At 44.9% G+C, this 17,977-nt stretch overlaps 4 protein-coding genes and 1 long non-coding RNA gene across 11 annotated transcripts in view; 1 reads left to right on the forward strand and 4 right to left on the reverse strand.

Moving 5' to 3' along the window:
* CG12912 (uncharacterized protein) overlaps positions 1–4,898 on the reverse strand; it is a 29,154-nt gene extending 24,256 nt beyond the window's left edge. Inside the window, exon 1 of one of the 2 annotated variants that reach the window (NM_001299344.1) lies at positions 2,315–4,898. In NM_001299344.1, coding sequence (NP_001286273.1) covers positions 4,165–4,503 — 339 coding nt within the window. In that variant the 5' untranslated portion in view covers positions 4,504–4,898 and the 3' untranslated portion in view covers positions 2,315–4,164. Of the gene's footprint in view, positions 1–2,314 lie in introns of those variants that run through there. The other variant, NM_136720.3, reaches the window with a different exon arrangement.
* Positions 1–7,639, reverse strand: part of Hr3 (Hormone receptor 3) — a 33,354-nt gene extending 25,715 nt beyond the window's left edge. For 2 of the 3 annotated variants that reach the window (NM_001347757.1, NM_176121.3), the window contains exon 1: positions 2,315–4,898. In NM_001347757.1, coding sequence (NP_001334718.1) covers positions 2,315–3,602 — 1,288 coding nt within the window. In that variant the 5' untranslated portion in view covers positions 3,603–4,898. Of the gene's footprint in view, positions 1–2,314; positions 4,899–7,288 lie in introns of those variants that run through there. The other variant, NM_001103786.2, reaches the window with a different exon arrangement.
* A 395-nt stretch (positions 7,640–8,034) lies between these two features.
* lncRNA:CR45265 (long non-coding RNA:CR45265) lies at positions 8,035–8,436 on the reverse strand. Its single transcript, NR_124501.1, has one exon. It is a non-coding gene; the product is annotated as a long non-coding RNA:CR45265 (long non-coding RNA).
* Hdc (Histidine decarboxylase) lies at positions 8,279–16,368 on the forward strand. Of its 4 annotated transcripts, none has more exons than NM_001299345.1 (9): positions 8,279–8,766; positions 11,185–11,415; positions 11,962–12,540; positions 12,762–12,871; positions 13,034–13,087; positions 13,445–14,138; positions 14,454–14,599; positions 14,654–14,882; positions 15,167–16,368. In NM_001299345.1, the coding sequence occupies exons 2-9, from the start codon at positions 11,388–11,390 to the stop codon at positions 15,868–15,870; spliced, it is 2,544 nt and encodes an 847-aa protein (NP_001286274.1). In that variant the 5' UTR covers positions 8,279–8,766; positions 11,185–11,387; the 3' UTR covers positions 15,871–16,368. The 4 variants fall into 4 exon arrangements, with proteins under 4 accessions (NP_001286274.1, NP_001260856.1, NP_001260855.1 ...); NM_001273927.2 differs by lacking the exon at positions 8,279–8,766 and adding an exon at positions 10,123–10,177 and having other exon boundaries at positions 14,654–14,895; NM_001273926.1 differs by lacking the exon at positions 8,279–8,766 and adding an exon at positions 10,123–10,177.
* On the reverse strand, positions 16,362–17,851 carry CG12209 (uncharacterized protein). The gene is made up of 5 exons (NM_136721.4): positions 17,578–17,851; positions 17,377–17,521; positions 17,195–17,320; positions 16,994–17,143; positions 16,362–16,934 (listed from the first exon to the last, which is right to left on the reverse strand). The coding sequence occupies exons 1-5, from the start codon at positions 17,703–17,705 to the stop codon at positions 16,626–16,628; spliced, it is 858 nt and encodes a 285-aa protein (NP_610565.2). The 5' UTR covers positions 17,706–17,851; the 3' UTR covers positions 16,362–16,625.
* Between the last annotated feature and the right edge of the window lie 126 nt (positions 17,852–17,977).

A 17,977-nucleotide genomic window follows, 5' to 3' on the forward strand; every position in this document is an offset into this window, starting at 1 on the left:
AACAACAAACACCGCCAATATATGCCCCATCGCAAAAGTGATAGTGCGAAGCTATATATCTCGTAATCCGCCAGTTGCAACATCTACGACGACGGCGACAACGGCGCCGAACTGCCAAAGTCCATCGACCACGTTCAGGGTCGTCTCATCTGCAGAAAGGTTCGGATGAAGAAAACCTTTATGTTTTAGCTCTGCATTTTTTTTCTTTTTTTTTTACGCCAACTACCATTATGTGGGCTAATCATTGTCAAATCCGCTTGTGTTGGGGGGCTCTGAACGGGTTTTCAAAACCATTTGAATCATTTGGAAAATTTCACGTGATGGGTACTTTACAAATCGATAATTTCAAAAATTCCCTTGAAATGTACACTAATGTTTTAAAGATATTTCAAATATTAATTTGTGGGAAAAAGTTTACTATGAAATGTTGGTAATAACATGTCACTTTTCTAATAATATGATTGTAATATGTAAGATTAGAAATAGTTTTTAGGAAGTACAAAAAGTATAGGCGAACAAGTCGAAATCATCTAGAATTTTAGACATATAGGAATATTATATCCAAACCGATACAAATCCCGTTTCACCTCTAGTCAAAATAAAACTATAAAAGATTGTTCATTAGATTTGCAGATCGATCATTCAGCTTCTGGAATTGGGAGAGCAGTTAATCTCAGAAACAAATCGATTGATCTGTTCCTTGAACGTCATGTCTGTTCTAGCAGGTACAGCAATTAGGCAACAACGATTCATCGCCTCGATCATCAATCATGAGACTAGAAAATCCGACATATTTGGCCACCGCCCCAGCCCGCTAATGAGCCATGCAAGTGGATACGGCGGCCCCCAGCGCCAAGATATCAACAGAAAACTATAAAATATAGATCAATCTTGGCCAAAACTGTAGGGCTTCTGCATGAGAAGTCGTGTCAGTGGCTGACACTCATTTGTAGTCATCAAGTGAACCGAGTCGAGGGAGCAGACTCGAACTCGCTGGCCCGGGGCGCTGCCAAATCAATTTTTCAGCTTAGCCGCCCCGCGCCCTAAGCCCGTTCGCTGCTCGGCTGCTTACACTGAAAAAAAAAAACAAGGTAACCTTCAATAATAAAATGTCCTAAAGCAAAGCATAATGCATGAGCAGAAGATAGAACAAATTTAAATTATTTACACAAAGTGTTCTTATAGAGATTATTTTAGTTTCTAGACTGGACTAACACTTCAGCCCCTTTTTTTCAGTGTAAAAACGTTCATTCTGTTCTAGCCAGCTTGAGTTTCGCTCTCAGTCCGTTTGAGCCTTCATTCAGGTAACTGTATAGTTTGTAGTTGACGTTTTTACCGCTAAGGTTCGTGCTACGGTAAAAATATGAGGGGCCGAGCAGAAGAACGGTGGTGGCGTTTGCTGCTGTGCCGCAACAGCAGTAAAGCGAATATGCCGAGGCAGGGAGAATCGCAGAAACAGCTAACAGAACCTAATGATAAAGAACGCCATCTAGACTTGGCCAAAAGCTAGTCAGCCTAGCAGCGGCTTATTTAGTATGTCAAAACATGTTTTTGTTGCTGCCTTCTTACTGTATGTGTGTTGGTTGTTGCTGTTGCTGTTGCCGCTGTTTGTTGACTATGGAAAGTGGGCCACATGGCCGTAGCTGTTGGTGTTGCTGCTTTGCTGCGGCGGCTGCTGCTGCTGCTGCTGCAGCCACACAAAGGTGAATAGCCAATAAATCGAGGCTTGTAAATTGAAATTCTTTTTAGCACGGGGTGTGTACACCGTGCAATGTACACCCAGTGCACCTGTTGTTGCAGTTGCTGCTGCTAGTGTTGCTGCCGCTACTGCTGATGTGTTGCTGATGTGTCAGCCTGTTAATTGCCGCTGCCTGGGATGCTTGCGCAATGGGCGAGCGTTCATTTGCATAGCTCGGATTCTGGCGTGGAATGGGGAAGGGGGAAGGGGGAGGGGATCTGGGGGATATGGGTGCGATTATCTGAACCATCGCTGATCGTTGGTGGTCGCTCTGGGCGAGTGCTCACTGTGCTGTGGTTAGCCGGCGGTTGTTCGCAACAAGTGGAATTCTTGCCGAGTTTTCTGGGGTGCGAACTCATCACTCGCGGGAATCCTTGACTTAAGGTCTTTCAAATATTTGCTACAATCACTCACAATGGCTTAGTAAAATTCTTTAACGTTTGTTAAGAGCAAGAGTGACGAAGAACATTGCTTTTGCATATGAAGATATATTATTGGTAGATATATTATCGTCTCGAACAGTATATATATTCCCAAATTGACTAAAATATAATTGAGAGTTGCACTGGAACATACCTGTCATGGCTCCATTACTGCCGCTGCTGCTGCTGCTGTGCTCTCTGCTGTTTTCTCTGGCCGATGTTGCTGTTGCACTTGCTGTTGCTGCTGATGTTGCTGCGGCTGCAGATGTTGCTGATGTTGCTGTTGTTGTGGCAGCGGGCTTGTGAGTCGTGAGCGGTGGCATTGGTGGAGGAGTTCGCTCCTTTGTGCGTTTTAGGGAGCCCTCCTGGCTGGTATTGCTGGCCATGTTCTTGCACACGGAACTGATATTGCTGATGCTGCTAAAGCTGCTGAGACTGCTGAAGCTGCTGGAGCGTGCCAATGCCGGTGGATCCGATAGGAATTTCACCTGCTGCTGCTGCTGTTGCTGCTGCTGTTGTGGCCGCGACTGTGCTGGCCTGGTGGTCGCCAATCTCTTGGGCGCCGGAGGCTCTGGTTCAGTCTCATCCTCGGGCTCGCCCTCCGCCTTTAGCTCAGCCTCGAGCTCGTTTTCCAAGTCCGGCTGCACGGTGGCTATGATGGTGCCGTCCTCGTTGGCCTGCTCGAAGCAGACGTCCAGCAAGGTGGCTCCGCCACCGGCCTGTAGGCCGGCAATATCCTTGAGATCTATCCAACTGGCGCCCAGCTTATCAGCATCGCTGAGGGGCAAGCTCAGTACTCTCGTGTCGCCCTCGTCCACGATGTGGAAGGATTGCGTGGGCTCGATCTTGACGATGATGGGCTGGTTGGCCAGGATTTGGGCGGGTGGCGCACTGCCCAGCAAACTGGCCATGTTCTCCTCCTCCTCGTCGGCGGCCTCCAGTTCGCTGAGCTGCTGCTCGATCTGCAGGTAGGTATTACTGCTGGAGTTGGCTGCCACACCCGACTGCTGCTTCAGTACGTCCAGTTTGAGGACCGTGCACTTGTCGGTCTGCTGGTACTGGTGCTGCTGCTGGGGTCGTGGCAGCAGTGTCAGGGCGGGAGCACCCGATGTTCCAGAACCTTCCGTTATAAAGGCCAATGGTGGAGACGTGCCCGTGGATTTGGTGGACACACTCCGCGACGACTGGATCAGCTGGGGCAGTGCTGGCGGTGCTCCTCCACTGCCGCCAGTGCCAGAGGCACCGCTACCACTGCGTGCCACAATGGTGGTCGAGACGGGCAGCGGGATTATTGAGATGGAGGGCACCTTGCTGCGCAGATTGGCCACCGCCGCTGCTGTGGCGGCATCGGTGCCGATATACGTTGGACCACCGCTGGAGGATTTGCTGCCGCCGGCGGGCTTGGCCTGCTGTATCAGCAGGAGATCTCTGGGCCTATCCGTTGTGGCGGCCGTTTACTCACAAAGGCTCTCAAATGTCCGGATTTCGCCTTCGCTTAAAACACTAAACACTCACACTTTCACTTGGTTCATTGCTTGAATTTCTTGGGTTCTTTTATGCTTGTATTTGTTACTTGTTATATTTGGTTTTTTTTTTGGGTGTAGAAGCACAACATCGAAATAAATTGAAAATCAGCCTTACGAAAGTGCACTTAAAAAATTGTCGACTAAACAAGTTCATTCATACTGCATTGCCTCGATTGCTTGTCAATTGGTGTAGATACCCCAGAGGGGGTGGCCTAATGAGGGGCTGAGGGTTCGAAAAGGGGGGGGAGTGGGCTTTTAGGGGCGTAGTGGGGTCTGCAGATGCACCTGTGCGTTTCGTTTCGTTCGGTTCGTTTTTGGTTCGTTTTGCAGCTGGAAATACGCGTCGTATACTTAACGTAACTTTGTGCGATGCATAGAGTTCGACATTCCGATTAATGCTTTCCACTTGTGTTGGTTTTTGAGTAAATTTTGGGCTAGTCTTTTCGGTTTTGGGTTGTGTTTAACTTTACTTTACTGCCTAATATGCAGCAATTGTTGCTGTGCTTCGGTGACTGAGCCTGCTTCTGTATCTGTGTCCTCCGCGTTTGCCTGTGGTCGTTGTCATCCTCGTTTTCGTATCCTGCTGCTGCTGCTGTTGTTGCTGCTGTTGCTGTTGCTGCTGCTGCTGCTGCTGATGTTGCTGCTGCTGTTGCTGTTGCTGCTGCACATGCAACGCGTCGCCGCTGGATGGCTGCAAGGCTGCGCTGCAGCATTCGGTAGTGTCAGCGCCATTGGAACCCGACCACGTCAAAACAGTTGGAAGTGTGCCTCTGGATCTGGATGTGGATGTGCCAATGTTGCTGTTGATTTCCCACATCGCGGCACGCAACCCTATGCAACCACCACCCCAAGCACCACCTCCATCCTCACGGCAACAACAACCACCAGCTGTGTGGAAAGTGGCTTTAATAATCGATTTTTCAGCGGCACACTTGCGAATCAATATTTGGCAAACAGGAGCAGCGCTGCAGCTTTCCCTTTTCCTAATCGGATTTCTATCCCTTTAGCTTCGATATTAATTAAGCACTGTGTTCAATTTTGTTTCACTTTTGGCTGGTTTGTGGATTTCACTGTTTCAATATTTGTATTTTCACTTTCAGAGATTTGTGGCTAAATGCACCGCGCGCGTTTTTTTGTGACTCCTTTTTGTCGATTTTGCGAAGCAGCTGACCGGAGCTGCGTCCTTTACAGGAATGTGTCCCAAATTCGAGTGCCACAAACACAGTTCGTTCTGCCGCTGCACAAACTTTCCGTTTCGTGGGGGTTGCGCCTCAGTTTCTGGGAAAAGGAAAATCCGAGTGTGTGTGTGCGTGTGTATCCGCATGCAAGTTGAAAAATGGGACTCGCTGCGAACTGCTGCGAAAATAGGGTTAGTAGGCATAATGCCAAGTGCATAGCCAGGAAAAACTGGAAGCCACAACACGAAGGAAAACGAGCACAGTCGAACGAACGTTTGTTGCGCAGCTTTTCCACCCCTAAAACTCTCAGTGGGGGCGGGGGCGGGCTAAGGGCCAGGAAAATTCCCGTCGTGGTGATAAAGCGTCATGGGAAATTTCTGCACGCTCGAGGTGGAAATTCCAAGGGCGGAAAATTTTGAATGAGTCTTCTGGGCTTGACTTTCGACATTTACTCAACTAACAACTGAAACTGCCATTTATAATATTTGTAAAAATTCATAAAATTAGTTAATAAAAAATCAACTATGATATATATTTTTATATATACATGTTTAAAAAGAAACATATTTGGTAAACAAATATTTTCTTTTGTTATGCATTTAAATAGTGCATAAGATATGTAATTCATGGTTAACCCCTCGTTTATAAACCAAATTTGTAGAACACGGATAAACTATAGATGCAGTAGTAAGTCATTATATATACGAAGTCTTGTCTACTACAAGCTGTGTAAAGATAATATACATGTATTTATAATTATATAGTATGTATATAAAAAGCTTTAAAGTGTCATAAATAGTATGAACATTGGCACATATATATTTTTAAATGAGTCATAAAATGCGCATTTTTAGTGCTCTCAAAACTACAAGAATGCACTAAAATGTTAAGCTCGCTAATTAAAGCTGCCAATGCCAATTTGGGCAAAAACCAATCAAAGAACAGCTATGACCACAATGACCCTCGAGTCAAGAATGCCCAAAAAAAGGGGCGAACCGAGAACATCTCGGCCATTGGCCAACAGACGGGGCAAATTTGAACTAATCGCCCAACTGGGCCCCAGCCCAACCGATCGGATCGAGCCATCATTAGGGCGGGGAGGGGAGTGGGGGAATTGGGTGGCATAGGGCCAAACTTCTTATAGAGGAGGGTCGATGATGGCGAACGGAGCGACCACCGTTAGGACGGATTCGGATTCTGATTCGGAGCCAAGACTCAAGCATCGGCATTAATATTTCATGTTTTTCCGTTGCTTAAATCATGTTAGATTTATTCTGCGCCGCATTCAGCTGCCGCTTGCGCAACAACAATCAAGAGCTAACTGGTAACTGGTAACTGGTTGGTGGTTCTGCCAACCAGCTTACTAGCAGCTTGCAGCTAAACTTGGCTAAAACACCGTTGGTTCTAACGTGAACGCGAAATGTGTGCCTCACCGTTGTAAACTTCTTGCGGCGGCTGTTGCCTCATCATCTATTGCAAGTCTGTGCCGATTCTAACCTGTTTTCTCTGCAGAAACTCTCCGAAAAAGTCCCGTAAGAAAGTCCCAGTTATTCAAGAGGAAAAACCTGTTACACGCAACTGGCTCAGAGAGCTGATTGCCAAGAAAATGGAGACGGAGAAAAGCAAAGAACAGAACAGAATCAAAAAGAAGCCAGCGTATAGCCACAATAGCAGCAGAAACAGCAAACACGTTAGTACCGTTGCCTCGGATTCTTTGTTGCGCAACTGTGTTGCAAGATTAGCTGCGACTTCCAACTGGTTTATTGCAGCCCCACTGTCGATGAGGCAACAGTTGGCCGGGCCATTACTGTTGTTCTGCCTTGAAGATGTGGTAAAATCTTTTGGCTAGAATCGGAAATCCAACGGCGAGACTGGCGGAGGTGCTGCATTGCATGTCTTGCAGCTTGACTGCATATCCCATCCATTTGTTTGCGGCTATTGAAAGCCGTTGCCTTTTATAATCAATTAGGTTTTTTTTTTTAACTTTTCGCCAGCCTAATGATTCCAATAGTCGCCTATAGCCAGGCAAGGCTGATTTTTGAGGCGAAATATCACCAACCAACTATTTTGATTACCAGAGAAACTCTGTTTCAAAACTAGCAAACTCATAAGACCTTTAGCAAATCTATTACAATGCTTGAAAACAATTTATGGAATTATTTGTCATCGTGTTTGGTTCTAAAGAGAATTAAGACCCTATTCAAGTTATATTCTATATAAAATTATTTTTTTAATTCCCTCTTTGTTAAAATTTGATCCTTTTCAAAAGTATTATGTATTCCATTCCTTAATTATAAAATCATCTAGACATAAATCGATTTATTGTAAGAACTTAAATATATCCAATAGTTAATAAAGCTTAATATTTTAGGAATATCATAGCTACTCGTGGTCTTATGTTTAGTACTCCCCATTCTCACTAACCTCTGATGGTGCTGGGCATGTTATCCGGGTTAAGCAATCTCATCAATGGACATGGACTTTCGTTCAGACACCCAAATCGGATCAGATCAGTGTCAAGGCCTTGAACTCATCTCCCGGCCATGAGATCATAATAGCGATCGTAAAATCGGCGAATTAGTTCGAGTCCCAGTATTGTTCTCGGATCAAATAGTTTTCAAACGGCGAAGTTAGCCGGCGAAGGCGATGATGAAGCCGGCGGAGTGGAACGGATCAGAAAGGAGAGCAAGCGTAATCGGGACTGGTAGCGATCCGATGAGAGAGCCCGGAATCCGAGTGGACTGGACTGGACGTGGGGACAAACGATTGCACACTAAATGGCCAGAGACCGAGTCAAAGACCCGTTGCATCCGATGATCATGATCGCGCTCATCATCGTGGTCATCATCCTCTGCATCGGCGGTGGAATCATCATCCTCTGGCGGGAACCTGTGTGCGGAGGCGAGTGGGAAACCAAGCAAGCTCCAAAAAGAAACAGAAACAGAAGCTCAGCCGAGAAAGGAGAAAGGAGCTGCAAGATGTTCCCACCTCACACACGCACGCGCTCACCAACACACCTGCAGAAGGGGCGCTCACCACAATTCCTGCTAATTAAATGCGTGATCACTGCCCAAAAATAATCGCGCAGCAACCGAAAAGCTACAGTCCCGCCTTCCTACAAAGGATTTTATAGAAGTCATTCAATAAAAAGTACACCAAAGCAAAAAAAGATTTCTGACATTTAATCATTTTTAAAATTCGTCAAAATAATGATATATTTGCATGTGAAGTTTAAATAGGCTTATAGAAAAACCGATTAGCTTTTCTTTGAATAAAATTTTCCATGGTATCTTTTAAAAATAACAAAGTTTTAAAACCCCTACAGCATGAGAAGAGAAGATATAAAATACTATACTAAAATATCGATTTATGGAAGTTGGCCTGTATGGGCTGGTAACAAATACACATGCCAGCGGAGTCAAGCGTGCATTTCATCAGAGATGGGATGTCCGAAAGTCCGAGAGTCTGACTGTTATTCCCAATGATACACGTAGTGCTCGGTACGAAGAGTTGGGGACCGAAGCCCGTGACGTTGCTCGGCAAGTATCTGTGTATCTTTGGGGCCCGTCATCGGATCGCAGCGCGCTCAGTTGCACCTTTAATCGCTGAGCAAACAGGAAGACTTCTACGGCAAACACACACACATGCCCACTCGCACACACACTCGCGCTGTGGGATGAAAAGGGGAAAGGCGTAAGAGGGGAAAAACAGGTTGAGAAGTACCGCTAAGCAGAGGCCCCAACTTTCCGAGGTCAACGAACGTTCTTAGCGCTCAAGAATGAAGGAATCAAAACACACCAAAAAATACAGAGCGAAGAAAAGAGAGCGAGAGAGGTGCTGAGAGAGAGTAAAGAAAGCACAAAGAGAGAGAAAGCCAAGCGATCGACTTAAGAGCGCGACAGGTAAGCGCTGCAACCAAAACCAAGAGAGCCAATCCGAATACGAAGAGAAAGAAGACAGTATCTTTTATTGTGTTTTTGTATGCACATGCACTTTTGAAACGAATTTATCTGTTGCCCACAGCTAAATGAAAAAGCTCACAAATTGTGTATTTTTAGCCGCAGATTTAAAAGAACAAAAAGGGAGAGAGCGGAACAAAAGCCGCATTGTAACTGTCTGTCTCATGACCAAAAGAAACCGAAATTCTTATTCTTATTGCTCAATATTTGGTAATACACACTCATGGATACAGATATAGATACAACTACAGATACATGTGCATTCGACGTGCAAAAGCCATTCAATGTAGCGGTATTTTGTCGAAATTTCCTGAGTCTCGAGACGAGTACAAAGCTCATTGACCTCATGCTCTCCCTCTTTCTTTCTTCTCTCTTGTGCCTTCTGCCCCATTCCCTTGTAACAAGTGTGTAATGAGCGGGGAGGGGGGACTGATTTGCTGTTTCTGATATTTTTTGGCGTTTTAAGACGGGCTTCCAGCCAACATAAGATTCGAACATTTTCGGCTTTTATGCCTTCCTGTGCGACTCTTCATATTCTTCGTTTTCCCTGGGGAATTTCGTTTAAATCTGGCCAGATGGGGTATTTATCAGTAAGCCCACACAACTTAGAAAATGAGGGACGTATTTAGCTGGCAGCCTGTTGATGCCATTTGCGTCTACTGCAATCCGATTGGTCAGTGGATTTGTTTCCCTACCGAAGGACACCTCTTTCCATTGGCTGTTGCTTCCCCCTCTCTCTCTCCCACTCTCTTTCATCCTGCGTCGTGCTCAATGTCCTTTTGTATTTAAACCGCCTGTTGCCGATTTATATGCTCTTTCTCTTTGAAAGGAAGTATTCGTAACCAAAAAGATAACACATTCATAAAAATGTTGATAACTACACGTAATACTTTTAAGCTCTTGACGTTTTGTGACTCATTGCCTCTATATTTCATAATGAATAAGAAAAATTACATTAAATTATCAATTTATTTTTAAAAGTTATTCATTTTAAGAAGCCCGAATTTTAAATAAATATATACTTATATAATAATATATATATTAGAAATAATAAAACTTATAAAATAATAAATATATAATCATTACAGTAAAGACTTTTAGGAAGACATCCTAGAAGAGTATTCAAAGTTGTGCACCAATGCAAACGCTTTGCTCTAAGCTTATTGTTGTCATCACCCATTTTAGGAAAATAGCCATCCTGCTGTTTAATAGCAATTTCATTTGGATAGTCCTTCGTTTTTGCATCGGAGAACAAACAGTATCCGGGTATAAATAGGTCCTGTTTGAGTCCGATTCCATTCAGTTGGACTTTGATTCGAGTCCTGTGCGTGTCAAATTGAAATCTATTGTAATTGTGCGTATATAACTTGGTAGTAAAATATTCCCGAAATATATAAAAAATTTTGAAATACTATAATTATTGTCCAGAAGATTTTTAAATAAGTGTTTGAAGAAAGTGTTTAGCTTAATCTCAATATATTTATTATAATAAAATTATTTTAAGTATATAAATAAAAACTAATATCTGCTGTAAATGATTAATAGCCATATAAAATGTAACCAGATTATCTTGTAGTTGTTTGAATTTTCTGTGATAATTTCTAATGAATGCTAACATATTTTTTAAATTCCCTCGTTATTTACAAATGCTTAAAAAGCCACAATGTTGCTGTTCTATGACTATCAACATTATTTGTGAAACGGCAAATATTTAATTCGATTTCGATCGATGAATTTCAGTTCATGTTTCCATCGTTCTAAATGCATGACAAAATGCAGTTGGAGTATGGGTGCACACACTGCAGATCGTTACAGATATAGTTAATTTGCGGTATTTAAAATATAATCAAGCAATGCAAGTCAGCAAGCATAAACAATTAGAGGGTGCTTTCCAATTTAAACGGAATTTTGTTGGAAATCAGCTGGCAATCCGAGCGCATCCCCCTTGGTTACACCCCTAATGTCGTGCTGCCTATGGGATGGCCAATTAGGGAGCTCCGTGTGTTCCAACAACTTGCCAACACATCCCACAGCCAGATCGGATTTGTAGTGCAGCCAACAAGCTAATTGGTTCCGGCCAGGTCTATAAAAGCCCGGCGCTATCCCAAAAGCCCTAGTTATAGGATAAATATTATCACGGCCGCAATTAGGTAACCATCCATCGGATTCGAACCCTTCCAGTGCCCGAGGTGCACCAACTAGGTGTTTTCACAGCTGTTAGCGTTTTCATAGCTTTTCCAAGCGCTTTTCTTGTCATTTCCATTTCCAGCGAACGCCAGAAGCCCCACAACATCGGAAGTGCACAAGTTTCTATTCCATTATATTGTTCTCCGTTGTTTTTTTTTTACTATTTCCCACCAGCGGTCAGACGGTTGACGTTCCCAATTCGGCATTTCAATTTGGCATACGTCCCCGAAAAATGGAGCTAGCCTAGCCAGAGTCCAACAGGATTAGGCCAAACTCATTGCGAAACGAAACGCCTGAAGATACATCTACAAGCCGTGATTGCGTGCGACAATTGCACAGTATTTACGTCAGCATCGGTTAAGTGAGGCGATTGCACCATGGACTTCAAGGAATACCGCCAAAGGGGTGAGTACTGTCCAAATCTGGGCCATAAAATGCACAGCGGCAGACGCGTGTAAGTAAATACCGGATGGAAATCCCATCCAAAGGTCACCACCATATACAATATATTTGATTGGCCCAAGGCGGATTTGTCCCGGCCGTTTGTCTTCGTTCCATGGCCTGTAATTGAAATCCCACACACGGAGAAAATCCCAGCAATGCAGTATCATATTTTCAAATCAATTTTCATTGACATTTTCGAGCTTACATGGCTGCTTTTGTTTAAAGCGTGTGGCAATTATTTATTAGATACTTTAGCTGAACAACTAAATAATTGCAATTGTAAGTTAATTACACACACGTGGTTAACATAATCTACGAATTGTTAGTATATTACATCTATATCCCTTTTGGTTTTATTAACACTTTAACACCTTTCCTAGTCATTAATAATTGTGTACTTTTATTCTAATTAAAATAATTAAATATTTTAAAAAATATTCTATATTAATTAGGGACAAAGACTAAGCAAAATCGCTTGAACTGTATTAAAGTACATTTTATTTACAGGCAAGGAGATGGTCGACTATATTGCAGACTATTTGGAGAACATCCGGGAACGCCGAGTTTTTCCGGATGTCAGTCCGGGCTATATGCGCCAGTTACTGCCGGAGTCCGCTCCGATCGAAGGTGAACCGTGGCCGAAAATATTCTCGGATGTGGAGCGAATCGTGATGCCGGGCATAACCCACTGGCAATCGCCCCACATGCACGCCTACTTTCCGGCCCTCAACTCCATGCCTTCCCTACTGGGCGACATGCTGGCGGATGCGATTAACTGCCTGGGATTCACCTGGGCGAGCTCGCCGGCCTGCACCGAGCTGGAGATCATAGTGATGAACTGGCTGGGCAAGATGATCGGTCTGCCGGATGCCTTTCTCCACCTGAGCTCCCAAAGTCAGGGCGGTGGAGTGCTGCAGACCACTGCCAGTGAAGCTACTCTAGTTTGTCTGCTGGCGGGACGGACTCGGGCTATTCAGCGATTCCATGAGCGACATCCTGGCTATCAGGATGCGGAGATCAACGCCCGGCTGGTGGCCTACTGCTCCGATCAGGCGCACTCCAGTGTGGAGAAGGCGGCGCTCATTGGTGGGTTTAATCTAACTAACTTTATAGTTATTGATTGTTAGGTGATCCTTTAGTTTGATTACATTCCCTTATAGAGAAAACCATTTACACTAATACACCGAAATACGTATGATCCACATTTGCAACTATTCTATCTCTTGGTCGGCACGCTCGACCATAGCCAACTTCATTGTTTAAGCCGCTTACAGTTTAAGCCACACTCCCACTCTTTTGCTCCGCAGGACTCGTGAGGATGCGTTACATCGAGGCGGATGATGACCTGGCGATGCGCGGCAAACTGTTGCGCGAGGCCATCGAGGATGACATTAAGCAGGGCCTGGTCCCCTTCTGGGTGAGTGGCAGTCTGTCAAAATTAATTGGCTCGCCTTCCGCAGCCAGCTGATTCCCCATTCTTGATTCCTAACTCCCAACTGGAAACGCCAGATTCACGACTCCCACTGGAGCCAATTAATACATGTCAGCATTTAAGTGTCCTGCGGTGGTTTATTTTTAGGTCTGCGCCACACTCGGGACCACCGGCAGCTGCAGCTTCGATAACCTGGAGGAGGTGGGTGCTTAGGGAATAATTACAAGAAAATAGGAATAATCCAATGGCCTAAATTAAGTGGCCTCGAAACATCTGCCAGTGATAAACAAAGCTATAATTTATATAAAGGATAATATATTGTTCCACTAGTTTATTGTACAAAGCTTAAAGTAAATCGTTTTGAAGAGGCCATTTTTTTAGTAGGGAATAACAAGGATACTCCTTTAAAGGTCATATACTTCGTTTGTTCGTAACAAAAGTATTTTAAAGTGATTGAATTGAATTTAAATGAATTTAATAGTTAACAAATTGAAGTAATTAACTATTATTACGCATAGTTTTGGCCCAAAATAAATAATTTAACATTTGTTCTCTTAGATTGGCATCGTTTGTGCGGAGCACCACCTGTGGCTCCACGTGGACGCCGCGTACGCCGGCAGCGCCTTCATCTGCCCGGAGTTTCGCACCTGGCTGCGTGGCATTGAGCGGGCGGATTCGATAGCCTTCAATCCGTCAAAGTGGCTGATGGTGCACTTCGATGCGACCGCATTGTGGGTACGGGATAGCACCGCCGTCCACAGGACCTTCAATGTGGAGCCGCTGTATCTGCAGCACGAGAATTCCGGAGTGGCAGTGGACTTTATGCACTGGCAGATACCGCTGAGTCGCCGATTCCGTGCCCTGAAGGTGTGGTTCGTCCTGCGATCCTACGGGATCAAAGGCCTACAGCGCCACATTCGCGAAGGCGTTCGATTGGCTCAGAAATTCGAGGCCCTCGTTCTGGCCGATCATCGTTTCGAGCTGCCCGCTAAAAGGCATCTTGGCCTGGTGGTATTCCGGATACGCGGCGATAATGAGATCACCGAGAAGCTGCTGAAGAGGCTGAATCACCGAGGCAACCTTCATTGCATCCCATCGTCGCTGAAGGGACAGTATGTCATCCGGTTCACCATCACATCGACGCACACGACCTTGGACGATATTGTCAAGGATTGGATGGAGATCCGTCAGGTGGCCTCCACTGTGCTGGAGGAGATGAACATCACAATTTCAAATCGCGTCTATCTCAAGGGTAAACGCAAGGCCTACCGCCTCAAGTAGCCACCGCTTCCGCTTCCGTTGCCGTTCCTGTTTCCGTTTCCGTTCCTGTTCATGTTTTCAGCTTGTTTATGCACTCCGATTCACCCGATTATGTGGTTTTGCTAATATACAATTGAGCTTTATTGTATTTTTTAGATTTTTGATTTACAGTTTTTTTTGTTATTATTTGTAAATATATTTCTTTCAAACGGCGTTAAGCTGAGAGAAAATCTCTTGTAGGCTATTGTCGTCTAGTTTTCAACCAAGGCGGTTTAGTTTCTTCTAATGCCATCTTGTTACCCCGCAGAAACCAAGGAGAAAAACGAAGCCTTCGGCTCGAGTCTTCTGCTCTCTAATTCTCCGCTCTCGCCTAAGGTGGTAAACGGCTCTTTTGCGGCCATATTCGATGCGGATGAGTTCCTGGCCAAAACCTATGCCGGCGTCCGGATAGCGGTAAGTCGATATGGGTTAGTTAAGCAGCCGGTTCTTGGACTTACGGTATTTCAGCACCAGGAATCGCCATCGATGAGACGACGTGTGCGTGGCATCCTCATGTCGGGCAAGCAGTTCTCTTTGGACTCCCACATGGACGTGGTGGTTCAGACGACCCTGGACGCCGGCAATGGAGCCACTCGTACCAGCACCACCAACTCCTATGGCCACACCACTTCTGCGGCCCAGGCAAACTCGGAGAGGCAAGCCAGCATCCAGGAGGACAACGAGGAGTCGCCGGAAGGTATGAAGCCCAGGTAGTGTAGTCGGCTTTTTAGATATATCGCCAGAGCTAGTCAGAAATTGAGGAACTCTTGCAGTAATCAAACCAGTGATGTCAAGTGACAATTTTACCCAGACACCCAATAAATGTGTAGAATATCTTGAATATAGAAGAAAATATGTATATTTATATATTTTATATATATTTATATATGTGGGTGTCGCTTAAAATCAGTCAATGCGGCATTATTGGTCAATGTTAGAGAAATTTCTGCTAACCATTTCAGTTATTTAATTTCATTTTAGAAACTGAATTGCTGTCACTGTGCAGGACCAGCAATGTACCCAGTCCCGAGCACGCCCACTCCCTATCCACTCCTAGTCGCAGCTGTAGCTCCAGCTCCCACTCACTGATCCACTCTCTCACTCAATCCTCGCCGCGATCCTCACCAGTCAACCAATTCCGACCCATTACTTTGTGCGCAGTGCCCAGTCAAAGCCAACTTTCAATGCCCCTTGCCATGCCCCTGCCCAATCGCAATGTCACCGTGTCCGTCGATAGCCTCCTGAACCCGGTCACCACCTGCAATGTCTACCATGGCAAGCGGTTTCTGGAGCCCCTCGAGAATCTCGCCCAGACCAGTGCCTCCTTCAGCAGCAGCATCTTTCGCCTGCCGACACCCATAGCCACGCCCACCCGGGAATCGCCGGAGGATCCGGACTGGCCGGCAAAGACCTTCAGCCAGCTGCTGCTGGAGCGCTACTCCTCGCAGTCCCAGTCCCTGGGCAATAACTCCTCGACGGAGAGCAGCAGTCTCAGCGGCGGGGCCACTCCCACGCCCACTCCCATGAGCAGCCTGGATGAATTGGTGACACCACTGCTGCTCTCATTCGCATCCCCCTCGCAGCCGATGCTCTCCGCCCATGGCATTGGCGAGGGTCAGCGGGAGCAGGGCAGCGACTCGGATGCCACCGTTTGTTCGACAACCTCATCGATGGAGTCGCTTTAGTGATAGCCTTAAAAATTCCATATTAAGTTTTACTATACAATGAATCTAAGGACAGAAAAAGTACCTAATTATAGAATCTTTTTCTCTTTGTTTAAACCAAGAAGTAGTTGGTAATGATCCAACTATACATCTTATTTGTTTAGCTTACTCAATCTGAAGTTACACATTTTATTTGGATCCCATGACTTACGTTATTATTCAATATTATTTGACACCTCAGTTCATTGTATATATGTATGTGTGATTGGGAAAGAGGGGTAAATCATCGAACGCTGCTGTGCAATCAATCAATAATGCAATCAATCGTAATTCCAATCAATGTTGTGCCGTACGTTACTCTACAAAATATGCATGCCCATACCATAATACTATAAATTTCCTATTTTAAGCTAACAATCGGTCAAGACTCAAAACTCAAAAACTTACCGGCTTACATATGTATCTCCATGTCTAATCAATTTCAGTGTGATTAAAGTTTCAAAGTTCTAGTTACAACACAAGTAATATATCTGTTTTATTATGGACAAAATATGCTATTCTAAGCCCATTTTTGGATTCTTTGTTGTATAAGTCACAGCATTTTTCGCGTTTTCAGGATACCAAATATGTCTCCTTAATACCTTTGGGTATTAATTGGCACTAATTACAAGTCGACTAAGTACCAAGCCATCCTGCAATTTGATGCCCTCGATCATTACTCCTGGAGAAAAGTAGTCTCTTCGCCTCTAGATGAATACATTGCCCCCTTTGGAGGGTTATGATGCATTTCCACCTGGGGAATTCTCACTGCCCACTGCCGACGGTCCATCCTCGCTGTCCTCGTCATTGTCTTCCACGACGTCATCCCCATTAATCGGTGTCGTCTGAACCCAACTGCCCTCTAACGGAGATCCCGTGGTTTTCGCGGCATTCGAAGCGAACCGGTAGATAATCTGTGCATAGAAGGTGAGCAGGAAGATGATGATGAAGTCGTGGAAGAGGATGAGCGAGGCCAACAGGTGATCGTTCAGCCGCATCTCGGCAAAGCGTCCACCATTGATCGTCTGGGCATGGTACATCACGAACTAAGGAAATTATATATTATCATACTAATGGCTCGATAAGTAAAACGTTCAATTTTTACCAAGAGCACAATAAGGCTTATGAAGATCTGGAATACCACAAAGGAGTACGGCATATCGATCAGAATGTGCATCATGACAAAGAATACGGTGATGATCAGGAAAATAAATGCCATTACAAACAATATTACAACGTCCAATGTAAGATCGTGCTGGGAATACAAATTCAAGCAAAAATATTGCAAATATGCAAACACCCTTACTGGTATAATGGATCCCAGCAGCACAAACATGAAGACAAACAGCACACAGATGATAAACCACATTATCAAGTCCTGCCAGAGAGTTCTTGCCACCAGAGCGAACATACCAATTATTATAAACTCCACCTAGCCAAGGAATTCAAGGTGAAAGATCATGCGGAATGTGTTCGCAGGATACTCACTATAAGCACGGTGATCAGCCAGTTGAGGCCAATGATGAATCGGACCTTCTCGAAGAATATGAACACCGTGACCATCACCATGGCCAGCGCGAAGAAGATCACGCTAATCCAGTAAAAGTTTGTGAAGGTCATACTTATGTCCGATCTGAAAGAACAGCGGTTACAGCGGTAAAGAACCCCAAACTCAGCTGCCCAACTCACATCAGGCTGACCAGGAGCCATTGCAAGATAGCCAGGACCATCCAGGCTATGGTCACCATGTAGACGACGCAGGCAAACTTTCGGCGGGCCCGCCGATATGCCCGCATTCTCTGGCGGCGGTCCTCCATGGCGGTGTGGGCGTGGCCCGGGTATCGTGTTGGAGTATGGAATTCAGTAACAAACGATAACTAATTTCAAACCTAATGGAGAAGTCCAGGCCACTCTGATATGTGAAGCTGGGTGGCCAGCAACCACTGCGATGAAAGATACCCACTACACCAAGATATTTAATTCTATTAGTAAACTCTATTAGTTCACTAAATATACTCTGCGCACTCAGAAGAAAGAAGCATGTATAGTGAAAATACGAGCATACGATTCAATTATTTTCAGTTTTACA

The sequence above is a fragment of the Drosophila melanogaster genome, chromosome 2R (genome assembly GCF_000001215.4).
Source record: "Drosophila melanogaster chromosome 2R".
NCBI classification, from domain to species: domain Eukaryota; kingdom Metazoa; phylum Arthropoda; class Insecta; order Diptera; family Drosophilidae; genus Drosophila; species Drosophila melanogaster.